General features: G+C 43.3%; 2 protein-coding genes across 3 annotated transcripts in view; both read right to left on the reverse strand.

Annotated features, from left to right (window-relative positions):
• The window catches only part of RIF1 (replication timing regulatory factor 1), a 37,441-nt gene extending 28,314 nt beyond the window's left edge, over positions 1-9,127 (reverse strand). For both annotated transcript variants that reach the window (XM_074910233.1, XM_074910234.1), the window contains exons 1-6: positions 8,946-9,127; positions 7,515-7,593; positions 6,752-6,848; positions 4,694-4,824; positions 4,172-4,266; positions 1,709-1,898 (exon numbers count right to left, since the gene is read on the reverse strand). In XM_074910233.1, coding sequence (XP_074766334.1) covers positions 1,709-1,898; positions 4,172-4,266; positions 4,694-4,824; positions 6,752-6,848; positions 7,515-7,593; positions 8,946-9,052 — 699 coding nt within the window. In that variant the 5' untranslated portion in view covers positions 9,053-9,127. The remainder of the gene's footprint in view (positions 1-1,708; positions 1,899-4,171; positions 4,267-4,693; positions 4,825-6,751; positions 6,849-7,514; positions 7,594-8,945) is intronic.
• Positions 9,128-11,558: 2,431 nt separating this feature from the next.
• Positions 11,559-24,788, reverse strand: TNFAIP6 (TNF alpha induced protein 6). Its single transcript, XM_074910905.1, has 6 exons — positions 24,621-24,788; positions 18,294-18,431; positions 16,816-16,977; positions 14,471-14,699; positions 13,360-13,400; positions 11,559-11,887 (listed from the first exon to the last, which is right to left on the reverse strand). Exons 1-6 carry the CDS (start codon positions 24,712-24,714, stop codon positions 11,724-11,726), a joined length of 828 nt encoding a protein of 275 aa, XP_074767006.1. The 5' UTR covers positions 24,715-24,788; the 3' UTR covers positions 11,559-11,723.
• Positions 24,789-27,443: the final 2,655 nt, after the last annotated feature.

The following is a 27,443-nucleotide window of genomic DNA, read 5'->3' on the forward strand; positions in this document are numbered from 1 at the left end:
GATACAGACTAATTAGATTACAAGGTGTGTGGTTGTACTGTCAGGCTCAAAGGCTGGTGGTTAGCAGTTCACAAACCAGGGAATGTGTCTGATTTACACATCAACTGGTGCGTCAACAAGGGCTGGGGCAATTTAACACAACTGATAATTGAGGGGGATGGGAAGCAGAAAAGAACATTAAAATTCTTTTCCCCCAGCTCCTAAGTCAGGAACGTGCTCCTGCATACTGGACTGCACTAGCAAAGCGCAAGAAACAAGTGAAGAAACGCAACTCCTCTGCTTAGTACTCGGCATATCATGCCTGGAATACTGTACCAAGCTTCGGGCATGGAAGTAGCAGAGCTACTGGCAAACTGGAGTGAATCCAGCAGAGGGTCACCACTAAGACGGTTAAGGGACAGAGCTCATAACAGAAGAGCCAGGCTTCTTTAGTCTGGTGTGGGAGGGAACATAACTGCAGTCTTCTGCTATAGCTGGATTATAAGGAAGAAGACAGATGCTTCAGAGAAGCACTGAAAGAAGACTGGTTGACAACAGACACAAGTTTCAACAAAGCAAATCCTATTTTTACTAGGAGGGTGGCTAAGCACTGGAACAAACTGCCCAGACTGGCTGCAGTGTAGAACTTCTGTTCTTTAACGTATTCAAACCTCAAGTGGACAAGGCGACCCCAGCTTTAACTTTGAAGCTAGCCCTGTTCTGAGCAGGAAGCTAAGCTAGATGGTGTGAGTTCCTGCCTCACCGAGTTCTGCTGATTCTAGTTCAGTGTTCTGGTTTTGTCTGGGAGAGAGTTAATCTTCTTCCCAGTAGCTGGTACAGTGCTGTGTTTTGGATTCAGTGTGAGAATAATGCTGATAACACATGGATGGTTTAGTTGTTGCTAAGCAGTGCTTATCCTAAGTCAAGGACTTTCCAGTTCCCTGTGCTCTGCCAGTGAGCAGGTGTACAAGATGTGGGGAGGGAGCACGGCCAGGACAGACAGCCTCAAATAGCCAAAGGGCTACTCCATATTATAGGACATCATGCCCAGTACAGAAACTGGGGGGAGTTGGCTGGGGGGGAGCCAGATCACTGCTTGGGCATCAGTCAGCAGGTGGTGAGCAACTGCACTGTGCATCACTTGTCTTTCTTGGGGTTTATTTCTCTTTTTGTTATCTTCCTTTTCACTACAATAATAATTATTATAATATTTTATTTCAATTATTAAACTGTTTTTATTTCAACCCACAAGTTTTTACTTTTTTCTCCCCCCCCCCCCCCCCCCCCCCCCCCCAGTTCTCCTCACCATCCCATGAGGTGCAAGGAGGAGTGAGCCAGCAGCTACACTGTGCTTAGCTGCCGGCTGGGGTTAAACCACAACATTCGGTAAGCAAATTCTCTTGTAAGAGACAATAAAATTATGACATTATGATGTTTTATGATATTATATGAGTTAATGCTATCAAGACAGGTGCTTCAAGGTCATTTAAAAAAAAGCATGTTATTTTCTGATCAATGATTCTTGTCAGAAACTTACTGTTTTTACAGTGGTCCTATATTTACATTGCTGTTACACTGATTGCTCTGTTGAAATTGCTGTCATCAAGCAGTTGCTGTCAACACGCAGCAGCTTTTTGCTGCCTCTATCTAGACTGGAAATAAAAGAATAAAACCCCCCAGCTAACCACCCGTTGCCTCTAGGAAAAAGAGGCCCAGCACTGCCACTTACTGTGGTCATGAGGTGCTCGGTGATGGCAGCCACCTCCTGCTGTTTCTGGAGGAGCAGTGGCATGCCCATCTCCAGAGCAGTGGCACCTCGTAACTGCACCTTGTGAGCTGAGTGGACGACCAGAGGGATGATCAGTTTTGCCCACCTCACAGCCTCTTCTCCCATCTGGGCTGGAGTCTGCTCCATTAAGCTAGATCCAGAAGAATAAATATAGGTATTAAAAATTCCCAACAGACATGTTGTTCTAATTCAACATGATTTACCAGAAACAATTCTAAACAATTTTTTTATTTTTCTAAAAAATTGTATTTTGACAGTTCACTTAAACCTCTCTAAAAGCAGAACAAACTGGCATTTACATTTGTCCTTTCCATTCTAGCACAACTTCTCAGGCAAATGAGACAACTGAGAGCCTGAAAAAACCCTGACATCATCCCTTCCTTATGAGTGACCAAGCACAAAGTTTGCATCTTAACCATCCCTTGTGTGTTCTTGGCAGTCCACACCAGCTCCCACAGGCCATGTGTGCCAAAACCAATATATGCCTGCTTTTGAAAAACAGGTCAAACCCTGTGTCCTGGTTTTGGTGGAACAGAATTAATTTTCCTTCTAGTAGCTGGTACAGCGCCGTGTTTTGGATTTAGGGGGAGAACAACGCTGATAACACACCCGTGTTTCGGTTGTTGCTGAGCTCTGTTTAGACCCAGCCAAGGACTTTGCAGCTTCTCATGCTCTGCCAGGGGAGGCTGGGGGGACACAAGCAGCTGAGGGGGGGGTACAGCCAGGACAGCTGACCCCAGCTGGCCAAAGGGATACTCCATACCCCAGGGGGTCATGCCCAGTATAGAAACGGGGGGAGAGCTGGCCGGGGGCTGCTGCTCAGGAGCTGGCTGGGCATCGGTCAGCAGCTGGTGAGCAATGCATCCTCCATCACTTGCTCTGTGTATTCTAATTCTTGTATTATTATTACTACTACCACCATTATTTTCTTATTTTCCTGTCCTATTAAGCTGTCTTTATCTCAACCCATGAGTTTTACGACACCTGGAAGCAGCACAGGTTTGCACAGACTCACTGTACATTAGCCTAGTCCAGGGTTCTTATCTTATCCCTCCATTAACGAGTCGCTAGGGCACAGGATGACAATTACACCATCCCACACAGAAGCCAAGGAGACTTTCAGAAATGGGCTATCTTCAAACCAGCTGTCTCTAAGTCATGAAATTTTGCTAATCTCCTCTTTGGTGCAGGTATGTCAAATCCCCATCACCACATCTTATGAAGGGCTTGCTGTACCAAGGAAGACGACTGCCTTGCAAATAATTTTATGAAAGCCAGAGGACAGGCACTTCTTAAGAGAACAGTTTTCCATTACATCTGTCAGCAGCCTGGCTTCAGAAGAGCACTGTCTTACCACTGTCAATCAGGCTGAGACCCAGTACCTGTTTATAGATTAATTTTGGGTACAGCTTTGCTCTTAAGGATAGCTACATTCTTTTTGGTAAACACAAAATTATCTTTTATATATACACACATATAGAAGAAGCCACTTAATAAAATGCCTAATTTTCCAGAAACAATTGTCTACAGTCTCAGATTTACAAAAGAGGAATGAATGTACAATTAGCCAAATGCAAGAAGTTGCTAAATACTAAGTAAATAATAATATACAACTTCTCTGCTACAGAAAAAGGATGTACTAGAACAGAGATAAGAAGCAGATAATCACTGAACTACTTCGTTTTAAAATGGATTTTCAGTTCAAACCAGATGCAAAAATTTAAGGGAATACTTAAAATAACAGTAAGGATATAAGCTCAATGTATTTGATAAAAAATAAATTAAATTAATAATAAATGAATATAAAACTTGACTATTCTAGCACTGCTGACCAAAACAATGCATTCTTGATACTGGTCCTAGAAGGTCACCTTTGGAATTAAACGGTACCCTCAGCAGCGTTGAGACTAATTGCAGTAAAATTTGTAAAACACCAGAGATATTTTAAAATAAAAACCTCATATAACAGCTGGGAAATTCTCAATTGGGTAGGTTCTGAAAAAGAAAGCTAGAATGCAACACGACTTCTGAAGCGCACACAAAATTTTTGAAATTATTTCTAATAAGCCATTAAAATTAAAGCAATGAATGTTTATCTAAATATGGACTACTTTCTGCGCCAGAATCAACTGTCGTTATTATCAATCATTACAGGAAGATTTTGCAAATGAAGCTGTTCAGGAGAACCACTGGCAAAGAGACAGAAGATCACACAATTTCATTCTGTTCTACTGACTGCAATACAAAACACTGTGGGAAGAGAGTCTTGAACATACTGAACAAGTCAAAGAGCATTCAAGAAAAGTTTTCTTTAGAATACTTAGTGCCACTAAGACTTGTTTCAGTAGTTTCCCCAAGAAATTAAGTATTCATTTTAGCAATTTGATCTTGCAGTGCACGTACCGTATAATAACATTCAGTGCTTCATATTCAACCACCATAGACTGTACATCTCCTTTAGTAAGTATCGTTTCCAGGGTAGAAATAATACTGGACACCTGAGGGAATAAGAGAAGAACATTAGAGTGAGCACCTAGATACAAGTATTTCCACGAGGAGCTGGAATTATGAAATTTTGTTTCCCAGAACTGCGCCTGGTGTTTGGATTATGCTCAGTCTAGTTTTAAGGTTACAGCTCTGACCAAACTGGAGTATTCACAGTATCTCTCCCCTATGCCGCTTCTCTGGTATCTAACAAATACTCAGATTGCAGCTTCTCCCTTAAGAGAGAAATAATTTGTTGGCCCTTCTCCCTTTGTAGCTGTCCTTACAATTTTTCCAAGAACTTAAGCCCTATACTTAGCTGTCAAATTTGATGGAAAACCACCTTCAGCTCAAAAGTGAAGTTACCAAAAGACTGCACAAGCCTCATCTCTCTAGGAAATCAGGCCACACACACACATACAAAAAAAAGGAGAAACTTACCTCTTCTTTAACAATTTCAGAAGGAAACGCCTGTTTAGATATCACCCAAAGTGCCCGAGTGCGAGTGTTTTTGTCTGAAGTTTTTACAGCAACACTGTTCACTGTTGAAAGCAAGTCTCGTATTTCAGTTGCTGAAAGCAGAATGCACAGCACTCAAATTCTGGTTATACAGTTCTAATCGGGTCATTTTGCTCAGTTAACATGACTAAACATCCATTCAACTGGAAGTCCCAATGGACATGATTTAATGTCTTAAGCATTCTGCATAACATCTTAGACAATTTTTGGAAATTTCTCTCAAAATAAACTAGCAAAAAAGCTCAAAATAATAGTCTCTGTATATTAACATAATGTAGTACATTTGCATTACCTCTATAAACCATAAAACAATTTAACCTAAAACGACTACAGCTAAAGTATTTAATTATCCTAAATTTCTTGCATTTCAAATTAATTTAGCAGCACTACTATGCTGACATACAGAAATTCATTTTAGGGTCTACAAGAGATTTTATTATTAAAGAGGGTGGTAAAGCTGCAACTGAAGCAAACACAAGCTTATTACACAAAAAAGAATAAGGCTGACACAGGACTTACATGCAATTAGAAAGACAGATGAGAAATCATGCATTCCTTTAAAATTCCAAGCAAAGCCTGATTTCTTACAAATATGGGGTTTGTGGCTAAATGATCTCACTATCCGAGAAACAAACACATACAGTCCTTTCCTCAATCACACGTGCTTTTTGTCCTCTCTCCTTAACTCTTCACTGTTTTCAGGACTTAATTATTTCTGAAGCCTGACATTCTCTAACAAATTTGACTGTAATTTATCAACTGGTTAAAAAAAGTTACAGAGGAAAGGAGAGGGACCACATAACCATTATAAATGCCTCATTCTCATCGGAAATCAGGCTCAGTACTGCATAATAGGAAAGCAGGACATACTGAAAAATTGAGTAGAAGAACTAAAAAAAAAAAACAAACCACCACATCAAATTTCAACAAACAGAATGGCAGTCACATGGAAAACACTCTCTACTCATCCACACACACGATTTTGTTCAGTCTTGCCTGAGGTGAAGTTCCTCTCTAATAAAGCTCATTGCAGAACATTTATCTAAGAGTATTTAACACTTCTTAGAAGAAGGAATAATTGACACTACGCCGTTTGCACCATCAAAGCACCACCCAACAGCCAAATCCCACCGCATTTCCTTCTGTGCCCACAAAAAGCAACCTTAGTTCAAGCACCTTCCACCCCACCCAACCTGACACACACACACCCACCAGGACACTCAGCTGACACTGAGCAGCTTCTGACCCTGTTATGGCAACTGGATGTGTCTGCGCCCTGGGACATGTAACAGACTCCCCAGGGACCGGCCAGCTTGGACACTAGCTCTCCCCTACTAACAAACTCCAGTGGTTTTACCTCCATGCATAGCCACAAGTGTTCAGCACACAAAGCTTTTGTTAAAGGCATTTAGCGCTTTCTAGGAATGTAGGCTGTAAAATTATGGATCACTTTCAATTAGTTTAATTTGAAATATTTACCAGCACAATATGTTGGGTTGGACTAGATGACCTTTAAAGGTCCTCTCTAACCCAAATCATTCTATTATTTAGCGTACCAACCAGGACTTACCAGGTAAAAGCTGGACAACACTGAAAAGCAGTAGTATGCATCCCCAAAATTCTACAGACAAAAAAGCATTCTGTATTCTTTTTCCACTTAGACATCTTTTTTGATTACTAGTTCCACAAAATGAATTACAGTACGTAACTGGTACCAAAGCGTTTAATAAAAGTATAAGTTAGTAAAACAGTATTTAGTGTAACAGCATGAAAAAAACATGTCCATTTTTTTTGTACAAGATGGAATTAATGAACATCACACTGCTCATACTAGGGAAAAAAACACCGCACCACGTGGGAACTGGAAACTTTGTTAGAATATACTTTAATTTTGTCAAAGACATAAAAAAAGAACTCTAATGTATATATATAGACACACACATACACAACCAGCATTCACACTGACATTTGTTTGCTCACCAGATAATTGAGATGTAATACTTGAATTAAAAACGCAGAATCCCAATGCCTGTAATGCTGCATTACTTAGCTCTGAGTTTTGACTACAAATGTGCTCCTGAAAAAAAAAAAAATACATAGTCTCAGTTTACAGAAGTAGCTGTGAAGTACTGTCTTAAAACCAACACTTCTGCTCAATGAAGAGAGCTGTCAAAAGCAAAAATGAAAAATGCACCCATGTAGGAAATCCTTCCCGATTACACACTCTAGAAAAACAATTTCAGGTTCTGAAGATATTTTCGTTCTCTGTAATCGAGACATCTTTACTGAAGTCAGTCCTAAACAACCAAAGGTCTTTACTTCTTTGCTTGTTATGTATGTATCTATCACTTGACTCTCCAATTGTTTTTAAACATCTAAAATAGAAGGGAAAAAAAAGGTGGCTAAGAACAGTATTAACTTCCAAAAAATTTTGACATTTACTGCATATTCCAAATGCCCAAAGTGTTTCTAAAGGCTGACAGAACACACTATCATTTCTGTCTGGATGATCAGACTGACTACGTAACACTGCCTGAACACATCCAAGACCCTGTATTTTATTTTTTCGGTAGCAATTTCTAAAAACATGGAAGATATCTTTTCTCAACAAACCCTCACAGCTATATCACTAGCTTGACTTCTTAGTAAACAAATTCAAATATGAGTCTTACAATGGCTCCTGGCCTTGACCTCCCTAAATATATCTTTGTTCAATGAAGTATATAAAATTGAAAAGACATACCTTAAACACTTTGCAAAGCCGAGGAAAGTGTCTTCTGACATCTGCAGTGAATTCTTTGCCTTCCTCACCAGTCAAGCGACTTTAAGGAGCAGAAGGGAAACCAAGCAATATTAACAGGTTAAACAGGTTATAACTGACATAACTAAGTTTCTAATACACAATTCATTACCTAGTATAGAACCATTTCCTTCCTTAGAAAGCTAAAACACAACACCAAAGAAGTTAAAGAGCAAAAATGCCAGCCACCACATAGTCTGACATACCAGTATGATGTTGTGTTAGAAAGTACATGTGCCCTAGTATACCGAATATACTGAAAAAAGTGAAGTGACTACTGATCCATTTTGTGCTTATGGAGAATTAAATGAAACCCCAAACCATTAAGGGCTTTTATTTTTTGTCAACTTTTATAAAAGACATTAAAAGTTAACATGGAAGCTAAACGACTGCTGGAAATCAGATAAACTTTCCACAGAAATATATGAGCTTAATAAGAATGTTCCTCAAAAGCAGCTGTAGAACAGAGGCCCCCCCCCAAAATTCTGGTTTGACAACTAGCAGCAATGATTTACCTGAAAAACATCCATACAGAAAAGCTGTACTTATCCTATAAGATGTTAGCAATCAAGTTTCAGATAGCAAAACCCAAGCATATTAAATGCAATCACCCAGAAGACAACCTGAGAAATCGATTGTTGCTTAATATAATCTTTAAATTAGCGCTTTTTTTGTCAGTTACTACTACAAAGCTGTATAATCTTACAGTGTGATCAGCATCGCTGGTATCTAAGCGGTTATAGCTTTAAAAGTTACTACAAAACTGAAAGGAAGAGACTGATGGGAAGAGCTAACACCTTTGCACATGCTAACAAATTTGAAAGATCCAGGTAAAAGCAGAACCTCACGATTAAGAAGCTCCTTCCAGAAAGAAATGCAATTAAGGGAAGACACGAAACACAGCAACACACCTAACCTTTCCAAGCGGAAATGCAAGACTTTTTCCAGTTAGAAAAGAAGTTACTATTCCTAAACATTCCTTCCCCCACCTCCGCCGTCTCCCCAGGAAATGCAAAAGGAGAGGCTCTCTGATAAGCAGACTCCAGGACTCCCTCCCGCCTTCCTCCCACTCCAGGCCTACACATTTCCCGCGATCTCCAGCCGCCGGCCAGGCAGCCGCACGCCCTGCCGCCCTCCCCGGCATTTCGGGCCGGGCAGAAGCTTCCCTCCCTGCTCCGCTGCGGCTTCCCGGGGCTCACTCTCCCCTAGCCCCGGCCCGACCACACGCGGATCGAGCCTGCCCCACGCCGGCGGGGAGCCACGCAGGGCCGAGAGCGGCCGCCCCCCCCCCCTTTCCCGACACGGCGGGCCTCCCCGCTCCCCTCACGCTGCCCTCGCCGCCCTCAGGAGGCGGCTGCCGCGGCCCGCACTCACTTTACGATAGTGAGGTGCGCGTCAGTGATCTCCCCCGGCGGGGCGGATGGGTCCTCCAAGGTCTCCAGCAGGGGCTGGAGACTGGGGCAGGCGGCGGGAGCGCTCATGATGCCGCTGGACGAGCGGGCAACCTAACGCCGCCAGCCCCGAGCCCAGCCGCCGCTCGCGCCGCGCCGCCTTTCCCGGGCTAAGATGGCGGCGCGCGGGACTGACGGCGCGCGGGCCGCGGGGCCGCGCCGGCCCAGCCAATGGGAACGCGGGGCAGGCGGGGCCGGCGGCCGAGCCCGAGGGCATCGAGCGGCGCTACGCGTTCTGCCTGAGCGGCGGAGCGCCGAGCGATGGATCGCTTCCCGCGCCTGGCGGGCACCGTCCCCCCTGCCCCGGAGGGCACCGCCCCTCGCTGCCGATTGGTGGCGGCGGCCCGGGGAGGGAAGGGGGTGGTGCGAGGGGCTGTCAGTCACCGGACGCGAGGCCGGGAGCCGGGCTGCCCGCTGCGCGCCTCCTGGCTTCCCAGAGTGTGGTGATTTGTGACGGGAAGATTATCTCCGGAGCGCCGGGAGCGGGCACAGCCGAGCGGCACCTGCACAGAAACCTGCTGCGTAAACCTGAAATTCCCCAAGGCGCGGAGATGTGGGTCCGCGCTGTGCCGGGCGTGGCCCCGCAGCCGCCTCGGTTGGGTCCGCGGGTCGGTGTGGGGTTCCCAGACGGCGGGGAAAACGTTTGGGGTCTTGGCTCCCCGCCAAGCGCTGCCCAGCGCCCGCCGCCGTCATCGCCGGGGGGGGAGATGTTACCGCTTACCTGCGCACAACATATCCCGCTGAGGGGTAAAGCCACGGAGGGGGGACAGGAGGCGGGTGTGTGGCTTTCATTTGTGGGTGTAATGTGAAGTAACGGCGGCCGCCTGCAAATCTGCAGTCTGGAGAGACCCTGTTTCTCGGGGATAGAGGCCCGAGCTGTCACATTAGTGGCTGAATCTGTCTTAGTCACCCGCAGGGCTTCGCAGTGGTGGTGGAGTGCTTAGCAGGAGTGCCTGTTCTGGAAGGAAACTCTTCCCCAGGCAGCGTTACCCCCCTGGCTCCATGGGGGTTTCCAGAGAGGCAGATATTTCCTGTACGCCCCTTGGTTCTGGTCTGTATCAGTTCAAGACCCGTTGCTTCTCAATTAAAGAAACATTGAAAAAAACACCAAAACCAACAAAACCCCACCCTAGGTCATAAACAAAATGTTAACAGTTCTTTTCATGGATTTTCCTTATTAACAAACACTTTTGCTGATCTTGGAGAACTGGAATGACGTTTTATAACAGGAGGATGTGAACAGTTACTCAACCCACCAGGTGGCAGGATTAAAAAGCACCAGTGGTTTTTAGGTGCAGTTGATCCCATTAAATGTAGTGATAAGAACTTTGGTTCCCGGCACTCGCATAAAGCAGGAATAAAGTGTTGGAAATGACAGGGAGAGAAGCTGCAGTGCTAGCTGCAACACTGTTCTCCAGCACAGGGAGAAAGCAGGTTTATAATCCCAGTGAAATTACAACAATAAAACCTGAAAGATTAAATAAATTTAAAGAACCAAGAATTAGACTAAATACAGCAAAGATGGGTCTGATTAGCTCAAGATCCTCCTCCTCCTGTGCAAAACACTTTCTGAGGAATTTGCGATGCTCCAAACAAAAAGAAAATTCACAGGAAGATTGTCAGTGGGCATTAGACTTCAGCAGATCTGGAGTCAAGAAAACATACAGGGAGAAAGAAAGAAATTCTTAAAACTTATTTACTGCTTTAAATCAAGAAAAATGTTTCAAAGTCTGAAATGTTCTCAAGAAATAAAAATAATTATTGAAAACTCAGGATATGATTCAAACAGAGGTAGCTTTAATGCTGCTTCAGACTGGAACAAGTTAAAAACATGGAGAATGATTTATGTTCAGCGATACAAAATAGAATGGTCTCCATAAAACCCATGTAAACAAAATACAGCATCTTGACAGTATCTTCTGAACAGATTTGCTGGTACTCGTTTAGCAATTTCTTCTAATGCTTCATCTCTCCAGATTTATTATAATTAAGAAGTCTTTTATTTGGTTCTTTACTATGTGAAATCAGAGAAGTGAAAGGACTTGAACATCTCTTCTCTGGATGAGGAAACGCCGACAAAATTCATGGAGTAGTTCCTCATCTCACAACAAAATTATGACGATAATATAACTGACTCCCTGCTGTTCATGCTGCTTCCAAATCTTCTGACTTCAGACAATTACATGAATGATGTAATGAATGAATTTATTACAAGATGAATTTATGTATCTTAAAAATAAGCTTACTTTAAAGGCTTTTTCAGTTGAGGGAAATGAGCTAATTTAAAAAAAATGTGTAAAGAACAGGAAGAAACAAAGTAATCTAAAAAATAAATATGTGGAAATCAAGAAAAATAAGGAGAGAACAGCATATTAAATTTTAAAAGAATTGAAACAGTCACAAAAGTTTTGTTCAAACGGTGCAAGAAATGAGAAGGAGCAGTTTATATAGAAAAATAATTTTTAAATCTTTGGTAACAATGAATTCTTCAGGTTTTTACAGTACTTGTAGTCTAAAAATAATCTTCTATTATTCGTGTAAGTATATTTTATAATTTATTTCCTAGTATACTTTATTAACAAAACACATAAAAGCAGAAAATAAAAAGAAAAATATGAAGAAAATGTCTTTTCTGAAGAAACAGATTATCTGAATTGCGTTCTAAAATGTGTTTCTTAATGAGTGTGTCTCGTTACTCTGCTCACATAATACCAAATTTCCCAGATAAGAAGTTTGGTTTTGCTTGGGATGTTGTATTCTTTCCATCACTTGACTTTGAAGGTATGTCCATAGTAATATACCTTATTTGAAAACCACCAGCAGTCACTGAGGCATCTGTCAAAAACTTCAAGGTCATAACATTGCCTGGGACAAGAAAAAAGAAAAACTAAGGTTACGTTTTCGCCTGGCATAAAAACGTGATGTTTCAGAGTTATTTTTAAAGTGCTCTTTCTTGCTTGCTTCTGGGATCTTTAGAGCAATCCACTTAGTCTGTCTACTTCTGAGCCGGGCCAGGGAGGATTGCAGTTCATTAGCCCCATGGAAAATCAGGCAGATTTTCATCCGTGTTCTTTGTTTCCAGAGCCCAGAGGTTGATAAAGTTTTTCTATGCCCAGTGCTTTCTGGAAAGCATTTCCTGTACTTTAAAATGCTGCTTCCCTCTACCTCTGAAATGTCACGCTTTGTGTGCGAGACGCGTGTGGCATAGAGCCTCACGGATCCCTAGGTGACACGGGGGTGAGGTTGCTACATCACTGTCCCGTGAATGTCCTCCCCTCATCTCCACCAGGCCCTTGGAAACTGGGAGATCAGGGATGGCACAAATCACAGAATCACAGAATCATTCAGGCTGGAAAAGCCCCTCGGGATCATCGAGTCCAACCCTCAGCCCGACTCTACAAAGTTCTCCCCTACCCCACATCCCCCACAGCTCATCCCAACGGCCCTGAAACCCGCCCAGGGATGGGGACTCCCCCCTCCCTGGGCAGCCTGTTCCACTCTCTGACCACTCTTGCTGGGAAAAATTTTTTCCTAATGTCCAGTCCGAGCCTCCGCTGTTGCAGTTTCCAGCCGTTCCCTCTTGTCCTGTCCCTGATCCCCTGGGAGCAGAGCCCAGCCCCAGCCTCTCTGCAATGTCCTGTCAGGAGCTGCAGAGAGGGATGAGGGCTCCCCTCAGCCTCCTCCTCCTCACACTGAACACTCCCAACTCCTTTGGTCGCTCCTCACAGGGTTTGTAACTCTTCTGTTCTTTTTCTGCTGAGTACAGGTGGGGGCTGGAGCGTGGTGAGGTGAGTTTCCTCACAGACTGTCCCAGAGAACAAGGCTACTTGCTCCCATGGGCAGCCCGCGTGATGTCTGCGCTCCGGCCACTTCGTGATGCTTGAGCCTTTGATTTACACCCAATCAGACCCTGACCTGCTGCTTAAACATTCACACAGAATAATGGCTATAACCAGCTTTGGAAGGGGTCAGGCGATTCTTGCTCTGGAAATGGGGAAAAATTAGCGCATGAAGATTGTGCACACGGGTAGGGCTCGGTTACCGATTACAGATCTGCGGGATGGAAACTCCATCAGGTGTACTACCTCCGGAAGGCCAGCAGGATGCACCCTGGTCATCTTCTAACTAGAATTTTTTTTTTTTTTTTTCTTACATTTATTTAGAAGTCATTGCATTGATGAAAGAGCACGCTGGCAGTTTTGAATAGCAGCACATGACGTGCTCGCCATGAAGCAGACATTGTGTCTTTGGACATATATTATTAGAAACTAGGGACAAAAGGTGATTTGGGGCTGATTTATTTTTTTTTTTTACCATAAAGAGTGCAAATATGTTACCTGTGCTAATGATATCATCTGGCAATTCGTCTCCACAAAACCTGGAAAAAAATATAAATGGTCATGACTAAACAACAGAGTAAATCTGCCATAGCCCTGCTATATGGGGACCCGCACTGAAGGGCGGCTCTCGGGCTGTACTCTCCTTTGGAGCTGTGGCCTGGGGGGGACATTGGTTGCAGATATTCAGTATATATAATTTTCCTCTATATGTTAAGGTTTTTTACACAACACAGTTGTGTAACGGGGTTTTTTCATTATCTTATGGTAAGGTTTAGGGGATGGGGAAATACAGGAGACATTTTTCAATATACACAAGAAGTAAATTATTCAAAACAAGAAAAAGAGCAATTTAACAAGGCGTTAAGGTAAAGAACAATGGCCCAAGGCTAAGAAAGGAGGAACCTTGTCAAGAAAAACATTTAAAATGATGCATAAAGGCAAAACAAATGGACTATATCCTTGCTTTGCTACACTTGATTTATAGAGAGGATGTGAAAAGTTGCAGGAATTGGGAAGCGGTTTTTACCACATTTTCTGGTTTATTTTTTGTTCTGGAAAACTGAGGTACTTCATACCAAAATACGACATGCAAAAATATGACACTGAAGAAAAGAAAGTGGCAATTAATCAAAGAGGGAAACTAAATCTAGTAAGACAGATGATGTACAAACTTGTTCTGTTCTGATACTGTTAGAAAATACTTCTATAGCGAATAGTAATTTAAACAAAATAGGGTTTTGCTAACAGTTTAACACCCCACTTCCCTCCTTCCAATTAAGCCAGATACACAACACTGAGATTGCTAGGAGTTCTTCCTGCAAAATAATAGAGAATTAAGACAAGGAACTAACTAAAAAGTCTTGCAGCTTTCTTTCATGTAATTTAACAAGGCAGAGAAGGGCAAAGTGCAATTCTCTGTGTTTTCTGTGTTAATGACAGTAAAAATAAATTGCCAGGAAAGAGGAGTCAGGTACTATTGCTACAAGTATTATGGGCATATCAGAGGTGCTAATTGGGTAAGGTAAATACAGCGTTCTTCTGAAGTAATGCTCAGGGTAAAAAATGAAATCATTTTGTTATTTGCATATTAAAGCTGGAATTGCTTTACCTGCCCACAAAGCCATTGATATCATCATAGCTATCATAGATTTCCAAGAAATCAGCCATACAAGCAATGTCGTCTTCAACATCAAACTCTAGAAACTGTAGATGAATACGTTGTCCATACTTTACTCTTATATGCCAGTAGCAAATTTGATCATTTTCATACTCATTTGGGTAGCCTGGTGACTTGAAAACATGTTTTGAATCTGTGAAGACTCCACCACATTCTTTTCCTAAGAGAAAAGGAATAACATCAGAGTGTAAGTATTCATTCTGGATATGGCTATGGTTTAAACCTTTGTGCACTTTGACCCAGCAGACCTGTAGAAAATCACATAGGAACACCCAGCACGATAACGCTTTTTATATATTTCAGGACTCTCCATTCACAAGAAATGTCAGTCATTCCGAGCTTTTGAGAGCAGATATTTTGGAAACAAGAGGCATGATCCAAACCTCACTGAATTCAGAGGAAAAGCTTTCACTGACTTCAGTGGACTTTGGGACAGAGCGAAGTGTTTTATGTAAAAGGCGTTTGGGGTTTCTGGCTATGTCAAGGTGAAAGCTTTACAGCTCTACTTGCAAGTCACCCTGGGCATTCAGTTGCATCCTTTCTCCTTCAAAAGCCTCTTGGAAGTGTGTCTTCTACAAAAAAACTTGAAAAGGCTAGTGATCACGTACACTGCGCTGTACTCCTGTTGTGGCTGTGGCTCTTGGCTCCCTTTGGAATGTCTCCTTCGGCACAAAACCCACTCACTGATTCAGCAGCCATTTGAACTTTACCAGCTCCCTGACTGCAGGACCAACCAAACCAGGGACCTCACGCTGCCTGATCTTAGGATGTGTCATAGTTCCCCAAGTTCAGACCTGGGGGAGAGGGAGGTACTTTCTAAGGGTGGTTTTAGAGCACGTGAGTTAGGAACCTTAAGCTGGAGTGTGTGATTAACCCTGATGTACATTTCAAACATGCAAACATTTCCACAAGTTCCTTGGCTTCTTCAGCATCCTAGAGAAGAGCATAGGCTCAGTTCAATCAAAGATTTATCTTTGTTCCCCCAGGCTCCTTGTCTACCACCTGCAACAGAGAGCTCTGCCAGGCTTTGCAGCAGTGTCCAGAAAGCTTGAATATATATCCTTTTAATGGGAGAGACTCTAGTATCTGCTGAGTGTTGGCAGTTCTGGTTTCCTTTTGTCCCCTAACCAAACAGTGCATTTGGAAAGTAACTGCCTCTCGGCTCAGCCGAGAAGGCTGACAAAGGAGAAAGTCGGGCTGACAGTTCATACGCAGTAATAACGAACGCAGTGCAGTAGTCTCTCTCGCAGCTCTCCTTCTATGCTGAACATCTGTGAATGTCCCCCACCCCGCAGAGCTATTTGATTAACAACTGCCCCGCTAACGTAAACAAGCTCAAGCCCTGTGAGCGCAAACAAAATGTGCACAGCTGGACAGACGTCACAGACAACTCCAGCTTTTGGCTCTGCCAGGCGGGGTAGTACGCTCGGAGTAGCAGGAGAGTCAAGCAGCACACAAAGTTAAGCTTTGCTTTTTGTGTTGCTGCCTACTTTTTCTGTCTTCCCTGCTCTACAAAGTGCTACCAAGCTAAACTGAAACAGTGGCAGTGTCAGTATTTCAGTCATCTTGCAGTAAATGGAGGGGAGTGGAGAGATATCCCGCATCTGGTGAAGTCTTGTCAGTCGTATTTGAACCGTGTCTCCAGATCTGCTTCGCAGATTTGCTTTCCTCCATCTGCTTACACACACACACACACACACACACACACACACACACGAGGCACTGCTGGGAACTGGATCTGTCAGGTGTTGGGTCCCAGACATGGCACACATTTTCAAAAGTTGTTCTCTCTCAGGCACAGGAAAGAAGGAATAAGGGTTAGCACTAAATTTAGCCTGTTTACAGGTATAATATCTGGAAAATGGCTCCCATGTTAAACACCTCCGATCAGTTATTTAAATGAAATTGTAGGCTAAATGTAAACACCCTTATACAAAACATTTGATGTCACACTGGAAATACTACTTAACTTTTGAATCAACAACAGCATATCATTACAATTTTAGTTTCTGAAAGGACTTCGCTGAGGCCCAGTTATATATAGTAGAATGCAGCGCAGAGACACTGAGCTCTGAGTGAGCCAGATCAGCTGTAGGTAACAGCAGAAGGGGCTTGGTGCAAGGAGGCTCCAAATAAATTTGTATCATTACGCTCCCCTTCTCCGACAGCGTATTTATGGTATCGAAGCTGACTCATTCAGAGCCTGGGTGCCTTTGTGCAGCCAGATAGCATGGCGTGTAGTCATCATCTTAGACCCAAAGAGTTTTTAAACACACCGTTAGGGTTGTAGCAGTAGGCATCCCATCTCTCGCTTCTGTTGAGGCGAATCCCATAATCGACAATACCAGTTTTTCCAAAGCCACAGTTGGCTCCAGCTTTTACGATGGGATAACCGACTCTGCCCTTTGCCATCCAGCCAGCAGCACACACATGGAAACCTGCAACAGGGAGAAAATAAGACATGGATGTGAAAAATCAATCCTAGGCAAGAAACTGCTTTTTATTCAACAAAGTCAAGTCTTACTCCAGCTGATCAATGACGTGGGTGTAAGTGGCCTAAGAGAAATTGAACTGCAGGAGAGAACGGTACTTTGAGAGGATAATTTTAAGCACAGAATATAAAATTGAATTGTGTTCTCCACAATATGATTATTCGTTCCTCATTTGAAAACAAAAGTGAAATGCAGATGGACTATATAGTTTCCCAGGTAGTGAGTTTTAAGTGCTGTACCAGCATTTGTAACCAAATTATATACTGGATGAGTTATATAATGTGTTCTTTGTCTCCCTCTTCAAGTCATAAAAGTTTACTCAATCGTATCTCAAGTTTGCAGCATGAAGTTCTGAGAATGAATGAAGTACTACATACAAGAGAGAGCTAAGAAAACAGAGTAATTACTTATAATACTTCCAATTTAAATTTAAATACCTGAAATGCCTCAAGTATTTATTCTTAATGCATTTTGTGGCTGAAAACTTAAAAACAATAGCCAAAAAATGCAATGTTATTCACTGTCTGGTAGAGACTGATTTGATGCTTTCACCGAGACGAACTGGAACATATTTGTGGTGTCCTAGGACTATGAGCTACTCAGAAGAGACAAAAGTACCCTTTTTACATGTGTGCTGGTGCTGAGAGCCAGCATCTGACTCAACAGCATAGCCTGCAAATTTCTAGAGTGGAGGGTATTTTCCATTGTTTCCCTAATGCTCTGAATGAATTAATTGTTTCTTATTAGGAATCAAATAGAAATACAGTAGAGCCCTCACGCAGCTCAGCTTTTCACCGCAAGCACACTACTCACTCTCAGAGCAAATATGGCTGGAATAAACATTAGGAAAACACCTTGCCTGATGATATGAACCATAACGGTGCACCTTCACTGTAGAAGCTCCCTGGGGATAAACGCCCTGGTCCACAGCCCCCAGCAGCCCCCAGGTGCTGTGGCTGGGGAGGTAGTGTTGCTTCCCAGCTCAGCCAGCTGGCTCTCCACTGGGTGCTGCTGGTTTTAGTGCTGCACCCAGAGCTCAGGGGGATGCATTACCCTGCATGCAGATGTTACCCCTGACAGCTCTGTAAGTAGCGCAGTCACGCTCTGTTACCGAGGGGGGAAATTGCATGAAACTTGGGCAAAAATCCAGGGAGTTTACAAGTCTCTCGGTCGCAGAGTTCATAACATTCATGAAAATACATGACTGGCAACATGATGAATGAGCGCTGTGAAAAGCAAACGGCCATGATTTTTTTTCCAACCTATTTTTCTCGCCGCCTCCAGCTGCTGATACGTGGCTAGATGGCCTCCCTCGTATTCACAGACGGCTTTTGCTTCCGCGTAGGTGAGCTTGTACTTCCCAGAGCGCGACTCCCTGTGATACACTCCGGCTGCTCGTTCTGTGGGACCAAAGCAATAAATGATTTCAGCATTGTATCTCCTCTGGCCTGCCTTCCGGGGTGCTCTCATCACCTCCAGCAGTTTCCCCAAGACCTGCACTTCAGGTTACTATCCAGGTGAGAAAAGAAACAAAATGTTCAGCTAGTGGCTGTCGCACTTGGAAAGTGCCAGGATAATACATCTCTCTTAACCCAAAGTTATGTTTTTGCGGCCCAAAGGTATGTTTTTGCAACCCAAAGGTATGTTTTTGTTTGGGAGAGGTTTTGAACAAAAGAGCTAGTCAGAACTTGGTGAGTTTTTGAACAACAGAAAATCAACAAACGGAGGGAAGGACTCCCCTAGGACTAGTCAGAAGGCAGTAGTTATGGGAACGATCGACTGGTGTCAGCATCACTAGTTCCCTGTATCCTATCTGACTCAGGGGAAGCTCCTTCTGGACTGCTATCACAGCATACTTTTGGATGTTGCAAGTGCCTTTGTAAGATGAATCAGGGCTTTGTTTTGAATCTCCAGAGAAATTAAATCAGAGCTACTTGGATAGAGAAGAGGCAGAAATTAAAAGGAATAAAAATGCAAAATAAAAATATCTGAGCTTGTGTCACCAAGGGCAGGACCAGAACAATTGCTGGCTGACATTTTTGCTGCACAGAAGATTAATACACTTTCTTCATTATTTTTTTCTTTGCTGTTGCAAGTACAATATAAAGCAGCTTTCCAGGGAAACCTAGAAACTGGCAGTACTACTACAAGTTTTATAATCTTTTCATGTTGCACTTGTCTGATGCCATATGTAAGGAAATCTGTCTCAGAAGCAATTTGCATATGTAATCTGAACGGCGTTTTTGTTTAGATCTTTCTTATATTTAGTATAATCTGAGAGAAATGGCTGTCTGTAGCTATCACTAGTCAACAAGAGTGAAAAAAGACACAAAACAGGAAACATTTTTCACAGTAGTTATTTGTACCATGGGGGAAAAAAAAAAAAAGTCTTTTCTAGGGACATACTTCGAGTCAGTAGTTTTGGCTAGGTTAGGGTATTTTTTAAAAAAACATGGTCACCACTGAATTGCGGTGAACCCTCATTAGACAGAGAACGACCTTTGCCAATGGTGTTTTTGGACCCATGGTCACTGGCCTCACGCCCGGTGAAGTAAATGATATTGCTGGCAAGAGTCTCAGAAGGCTGAGGGCTGCTTTCTGTAACATCCCTGGGAATGTCACTGGCATGGGCATGGGATAACATATATCCTGTGGAAAATCTTTCTGAAGAAGCCAGTTCCATTGCAAAGAAGAGTCATAACAACTAACAGCTGTGGAATAATGGCGTGCTATATATTTTTAAAGTCTATTTTAATTAGAAATTTATTCATAGGAAGTATTATTTTTCACTCAGTAGTCTATCATGTCGAACCTGATAAATCCACTCACTGCTTCTTAACAGTATGACTGTATTGGATTCCGTAGGCATGGATTGAAAATCTGAGTACTACAGAAACCAGCACACCATTTAGCCTCACCGCACACTCAGGGGACAACCTGGAGTTGACATTATTGATCACTGCAGCTCACAGGGAAGCGAACTGAAAGGTGAATCGGAAAACACAGACTGCAGTCCTTGGGATTATCTGAGCTGCCCCACCTATGCTGACTCAAAGAGTAAGGGGCAGCTGAATTTTAAGGTTTGTCACCTTTGCAAAGGTGACCAGTCACAGCCAAAGCAAGAGCAATCTTAAAGCTTATGGTCAGTGATGTTTGCTGGTAAAAGCCCACCCAGCTCTGCACCTGTGCAAGACCCACCCTGCTCCTTCCCTGGAACTGCTGCTGCATGATTTACCACAGAATCCCAGAATCATGGAGGTTGGAAAAGCCCCTGAAGCTCCTCCAGCCCAACCATGACCCTCCCCCTGACCCTTCCCAACTCCCCCAGATCCCTCAGCGCTGGCTCAGCCCGACTCTTCAACCCCCCCAGGGATCCCGGGGACTCCCCCCTGCCCTGGGCAGCCCATTCCAACGCCCAACAGCCCCTTCTGCACAGAAATCCTTCCTCAGAGCCAGCCTGACCCTGCCCTGGGCAGCTTGAGGCCATTCCCTCGGGGCCTGGCGCTGGGGCCTTGGCTCCAGAGACTCATCCCCCCTCTCTGCCCCCTCCTGGCAGGGAGTTGCAGAGGGCCAGGAGGTCTCCCCTCAGCCTCCTCTTCTCCAGGCTGAACCCCCCCAGTTCCCCCAGCCGCTCCCCAGCAGACCTGTGCTCCAGACCCTGCCCCAGCTCCGTTGCCCTTCTCTGGCCACGCTCGAGTCATTCAATGGCCTTTTTGGGGTGAGGGGCCCAACACTGAACCCACTCAGCGAGGGGCGGCCTCCCCAGTGCCGAGCCCAGGGCTCAGATCCCTTCCCTGTCCCTGCTGGCCACGCCAGTGCTGACACAAGCCAGGATGCCATTGCCACTGCTTGGACTCATCACTCTTGGAGCTGACAGTAGAAACTTATAATTTCTAGTTGTTCTCCTGACTTTTTCACCTGGCAATATTGTTTTCAAATCTTATCCCCCAAAAGGTATCTACCCCCACCTACTGAGGCTAAAATGTCACTATGGACAGGCATCACTTTTTTCAGAATATTGCTGGAAAGATCTGCTCCTTAGAGTTTCTGCGAGGGCTGCTCTACCAACAGCAGCACCACTGAGCCTTCATGCAAGGTCTCGGTGGGTGGTGTTACCCTGCTGAGAGCAATCACCAATCTGTATTCCCGTTACTCCTTTGTAACATGACAAAAGGAGCCTTTGCAAAGATAGACTACACACGTGTGTAGTCCACCCAGCTTTGAGAGGTGAGGCTGGCTCAGTGTGTCACAGTTTAACGATACAGTATATCCTAATTAACTGATCACATCTTTCACCGGCATTTTTTCCCCCTCCTTCTTAATTAGATTAGGGGCTGTGCGGAAAGATAAACTGCATCAGCAAAACCGGACCTAGGTCAAAGCATTGTACTTATTAACTATTAATTTCCATTTACGTGTTTATGTATATACATACATATATTCAGTCATACATGAACACACACATGCACAAATTACTATGAGCGTTTACGGAGGCCATACCACGGCCACGTAGATAAACCTGCATGAAATTTGGTTTTTACTTGGGAGCACAAGTCTGTGCCTAGCACTGTAAACATGTACTGTTCATACACCGCAGGGCAGCACTCCAGAGTATGATGTGCCCCAGCCTCAGCTAAGCATGTTCTCCGATGGAGGATTCAGCCTGAAGGCTGCTCTCTTTATCTGACCTGCCTGACATCTCCTCTTCCTGAACAACAGTGAGAACTTTCAGCAAAGTTCTTTCTTTCTTTGCCTGCAAACCTGCATATTGGGCTGTTGTCTCAGGGATTTCTCCATTCACTTTTCTTCTTTGTTTCTTACTCAAAAGGCTGTGGGTTACCCAGGATGTGTTTCTTCCAACTCATGTTTCTTAAAACCTCTCATGGAAGTCCAGAGACAGCAGGATCCTGCAGGGACAGTGACCCTCTACTCACCCACAGCAGTAGGAGATGGTAAGATGTAGTCAATCTCTTCTGCACAAACACAACAAGCATTAAATTTGGCCTAATAAAGTACCCTCAATATGCATGACACAAATACAAAATGCTAAATAAAAGGAAATATTTAACTTTTAAGCAGAGGATGGCCATGTAGAGTTACCATCAGGGGCCTCTGCTAACGCACAGGGTCACATTCAGAGTACTCCATCCTCAGAGCAGGTTTAGCCCCTAAACTGCACTCACACATGGTGTGTGAACAGGGATGAAATTCTGAACACAAAGAGTGCAGCAGCTGTTCCCAGAAACCTACTTCGTGGCACTAAGAACTGGCACTTAAATAAGTGTATGAGCATATTTGGGCAAGACAGCCCCAATCCTCTCATCAGTTCACAATAAACCTTCAGTTATAATGGGCTTGTGTCAAAAAATGAGCAACCATAAAATTCCATACACACAAGAAAGACATTAGCAGGAAGGTGATACAGTCAGCTGCAGCAGGACTGCGTGCCTACTGAGAAAACAAAAGATGTTTTGTAATGAGAAAAAAGATAGAAGCCACGAGCATTTCTAGACTGCCAGTAATTCAAGATTTTATATTTGTGTTAATGATATTTTGAGGAAGAAAGCTAAAATGGAGAATGTTTTTAATTTGGTCTTGATAGTGCTTTATCAGAAGAAGAGGAGATAAGCAAAGCTCAGATGTCACTGCACATTCCTAGGTTTTATTCAAGGGCTTGCTTTAATGCTTGTGCATAGTGAGTATGAGATCGGGGTTACTTGTTTTACTGTTCAAGTTACAGTTGTTTGGGTTTTTTTAGATACAAAGATGCATAAATTGGATGGCTGTGATTTTGCCAAATCTTTCTTCATTGATACATAATGTCACTGGATTTCACTGGTAATTCAATGAACTGCATTTTGTGGGTTGTTTCCATAATTTTGTTGCTGTAGTTACACTAGAGGGTGCATTTCTAAAGGAGCTGCGACAGAGTCCTGGAGATAAGAAAGCAGAGTGGTTGTTTCTAAGTTGCACACTGTGCTTCCAGATTTTGCACATGCTTGTTTATTTAGAGCAAGTAATCTTTTTTTACTCCATAGTTTATTTTTATTTACTCTCATGGTAAATGCTAAAGGTGCAGCAAAGTATAAGTTTGTTACGCAGCCCAGTTAACACATTGTTTCTTCATTTTAAAGAATTTGAATTTTTTTCCTTCAAATTGACCTCGATTCATAAAACTGCTTAAATGACTGTTGCTATCCCAAATTCACATTTATGTTGCAGAAGCCCCTAAAGGCTACAGCAAGGTGGCTGGTTGCAGCAGTCTGTATTTGCAAATAAAGCACCCAGGACCCATTCTCTGTCCAGGAGCACAAGTGCCATGGTGTGTGCCTTAGCCAGGGGACTTCGTCCAGCCTCGCCTCTGACCACATCTCTTCTATAGAACATGATCACTGCCTGTCTCAAATTCAACTGCTCTGCCCCTGCTATAAGAGCTTAACACAGCCTCACTCCTACTTATCTTCTGTGTCTCCTTACTGTTATTCCAGCCAGACTTTGCTTGTTTCTCACACAAACCTCTCCTCTGTCATCCTTTTTTTTTTTTGAACAGCAGCCACCTGAGGTGGTGCGTGAAGCTGCCAAGCTGTCCTCCCTTGGAGCTCTCCCCAGCCTGAGCACCTCCAGCAACCATGGGACACAGCAGGCATCTTCCAAGTTTAGAAGGAAAGAGAAGTCATTAAAAATGTGCAGTCAAATGGAAAACAGTATAGATCGCTTCTCCTCATTTATGTTCCTGTTAGTTTACATGGTCCTCTGAGAAGAGACTGGAGTCACGTGGTTGCTGCACCAGCTAATGGAGCGTGGCCCCAGTCCCTCGTGAAACATCTGAGCACACCAGAATTGTGTACTGGCTACAGGAATGCCTTCAGATCCTTACAGAAATAAACAATATTCTGGAGAGGATAAAGGAGTTTGTAAAGCATTTGTGTATCAAATGGACCACTCGATGCACGTTTGTTTTGGCATCCTTTATGTGACTGTATTTTGACTATGTTTTTCTGTTGTATTAGATGATTATAAAAGTCTATAAAAGAAACATTTAAACCCACTTGAGGTATAAGAAACTATTCCCACAGCATTTTCTATAGCCCTTTCAAACTCTTCTCTCCATTGTTTAATGTTGTGAACAAACCAACGGCCAAAACATATACACTTCTGTACTTTCATAGAAACCTAGAAAATATTATCGCTATTATTTCCAGATCATTTAGTTTCATATGTAGGACCCCAGGAATCTGAAGTATGTTCATGCAGAAAGTAATTCATTCCTTTGGCAAATGCTTCTTTTCATACTCGTTTTCCTTCATTAGAAGCAACTGTTATTTAACGGTGTTTTCACTTTACCTCATGCTGTAGGAAAATACATTCAGATGAAATATTCCATAACTACTTTCTCCTGCACTTCAGAGAAATGGTAAAAATATTAAGCTCATAAGGACAAAACTCACAGTCACTACTCAGATAAAATACAGGATTTTGCTAATAGTAATGCATGGGTCAATTTTGTATTGCTAGGTGGTCATCTTTATACCATTAGACAAACACAGTGGCTTTTGCAGCAAAACATTCATGATTAAAATACTTCTTACCTAGCCAAATAGAGTTATGCAGCACTCCGTCCTTGAATCCCCACGCTTGAGCCTTGTCCCACAGCAGGGCAGAAAAGAAAATTAGTGCAATCATCTCTTCCGAACTATTAGGCTGTAAATATTCCCTGTTAAAACACTCAGGGTAACCTCTGCTAGCAGCTGGCTAGATCCTATTGGAACATCTGGTAGCCAGATCTTAAATAGTGCTTTCAGCTGTGAGGTCAGCAAGCCTGCTCCAATTGTACTTGCTGTAGTATTATTACACAATTAAATGTGATGTCTGCAGTCGTCCATGTGACTCACTTTTGGCTCTCTTGATTCTCAGTGTGTCCAAGAAACCATTCTATCCCTCACTACTGCAGCACACATGAACATTTTTCAAGCCAAAGTCTGTTCATTCTTCAGCACTCACTGTCTTCAAATTCCATAAAACAATAAAACTAATAAGCAGTCTATCTGCCTACAGTGTTTCTAGTCACATTATTTACAGGACCGAAGAGAATCACACATACAACCTCTCATTCACATTTAAACATTCTGTTCTTTTTGGATATAATTTGGTTTTAATTTCACAGTGACTTAATCAGTGAAGAAATGTAAAGAGAATATTGTGCATTGGCTATCTGAATTCGCTTTCCCTACATGGAATCCGTAATTGCAAGTCAGACTCTCAGATCTGCATAAAACTGCAAGTGTCAAAAACAGATGCTCTTTGTTCTGCAAGTGGGAAATAAAGCTAAAATCTTCCCCTCCAAACCACAGTTTAAAATCTGATTCATAGCGTGACAGCTGTCTGCTTGCCTTCCCTTCTGGCTGAAAGTGAATACTGCAGCTGCTCCATGTGGATGAGTGGGAGAGTAGAAAGGAGGAAAGATGAGAGTATGGAAAATGGTCTGGTGCTCCACACTCCTGAGCAGTCGTTGGAAGACTCTGCTCTCCAGTTCTGATAACATTTGTAAATTCTGAGTCAGGAGCTATAGAAAAAGATGTGCTCATGACCATGGACACAATTGAATTAAATAAAAAGGAAAGGGTGGAGGAGTCTGTGCCTACTCAAAAATATTTTGTATGGATGACTTGTACCAATGAGGAAGATACCCTTCATCACTCCACTCTTAAGATGAAGTGATGACGCCTAGCTACATTGTGTACACAGACACACACACATATTCCTCCCCGCTACAACTCAGGCAGATGCTGAGGGGGAGAGCTGTCGGGAAACGGAGTTGGGAGCGAGCCTTTCCCCTGAGTTAGCAAGACACCTTCCCCCAAAACACCAATGTCTTGACTTGCCACTCTGCAGCGCTCACTGGTGAGAGCAAACATGTTCTTCCAATGAAGTTTCCCTCCATGGCCATTCCTCTTGTGCACGCCCATGCCTTACCCCTTCGAGTCTGAACCTTCGGCGTGCAGCAGCAAGCATACAACCTAAATATTCTCACTCCTGAGAAAGCTCACATGCATTCTGATGTCAAGGCCTGACGCTGCGACTTGCCACTCCGCTATCCCAGAAAGCCCATGTCAGCCCACTGGCTCCCTCCGAACAGCCTGGGACATTCAGGGCTCAGCTTGTTGTCCTCTTCCCTACAGTGAAGCTGTGCTCGTGAGCTACCACAGAGCGGGATGCTGGGACCAGGGCTACTGCCTGCTGGTTTGTTCCCCAGTCTCTACCACGCTCATCCTCCCACCACACTTTACAGCTCCTCTGCCAGCAAAACAAGAAAGCACTCCAGAGAGTTGTCTCACTGCATACAGGTAGGAGCCCTACTCTGTTTCTTCTAGATTTGAGTATCGGTGCTTTATTTGTACTTGTTTTCTACTTTAATGCCCAACAGATAAGAGTCCAAGCTTTTTGAACGAGACCTAATTCAACATTATTCTATGAAAGCATATTGGGAGAAGTCTGTTGCTTTCTAAACATTAGTACCCAAGACATGTCTGAGGTTACCTGGGGTATGAAGATGGAGGTATAAACTTTGGGAGGGGTGGTGAACGGAGGAGACAGTGCTGAGCGCGTTGCTCTTGAGCATTCATTTCTCATTAGCTGAAGGAGATTGGCACTTGGCCTTTGGTTTGCAGTTGTGACACAGTCGTGGTATCTTCTGGGAAACTAGAAACAATAGAGGCATGAAGGAAGGAATGGAAACCAAAGGAAAGTGAAAATTCAACAGCAATATCATTCACTGGTAATCTAAAAAAAAAATACTGATTCCGATGAAGAGAATCCTCTCAGACTGATGCAAACATTTCTCCTTCTGAAAGAAGTATGGTGTGGATGTCTGTCTCTGCACAGGACGCCTTTTCTCTCTACCATCCCATGCAAATCCCTCTGGGTGATACAGCAACATGAGTTGATAGCTTAATGATCTTCTATCAGAGCCAGATGTCCACACCACAGGGAATTGGTGGGTGCCAATCCCACAAGATGACAAAAATGTGTTAATAGTGACTAACTCATAAAAGCAAGGAGCACATACCAACTGGGAGACGATTTGTAATAGACTATCACACTGAAATTCTTGAGAAAGACACTCATGCAATAGTGAATTAAAAAATATTTTTTAATTGAAGTTAACTATTAACGGTGAAAGGCCTCAGTTAGAAAAAGCAACTTAATAAATAAAGGACATAAAGGAGCAAACAGTTCTAATAATGACAGTATCTGACAGCATCTCTTGATTTTTTTGAACAAATGCATACCTCCCTGGAGGAACAAGGCTATCTGTTAGTAAGTCCAAAGAAATACAATGGCTTCTGAATCACAGAATAACTGAGGCTGTAAGGGGTGACGAGAGCTCATCTGGTCTTGAAGTCAGGATTCAG

Source organism: Athene noctua, chromosome 7, assembly GCF_965140245.1.
Source record: "Athene noctua chromosome 7, bAthNoc1.hap1.1, whole genome shotgun sequence".
NCBI classification, from domain to species: Eukaryota; Metazoa; Chordata; class Aves; order Strigiformes; family Strigidae; genus Athene; species Athene noctua.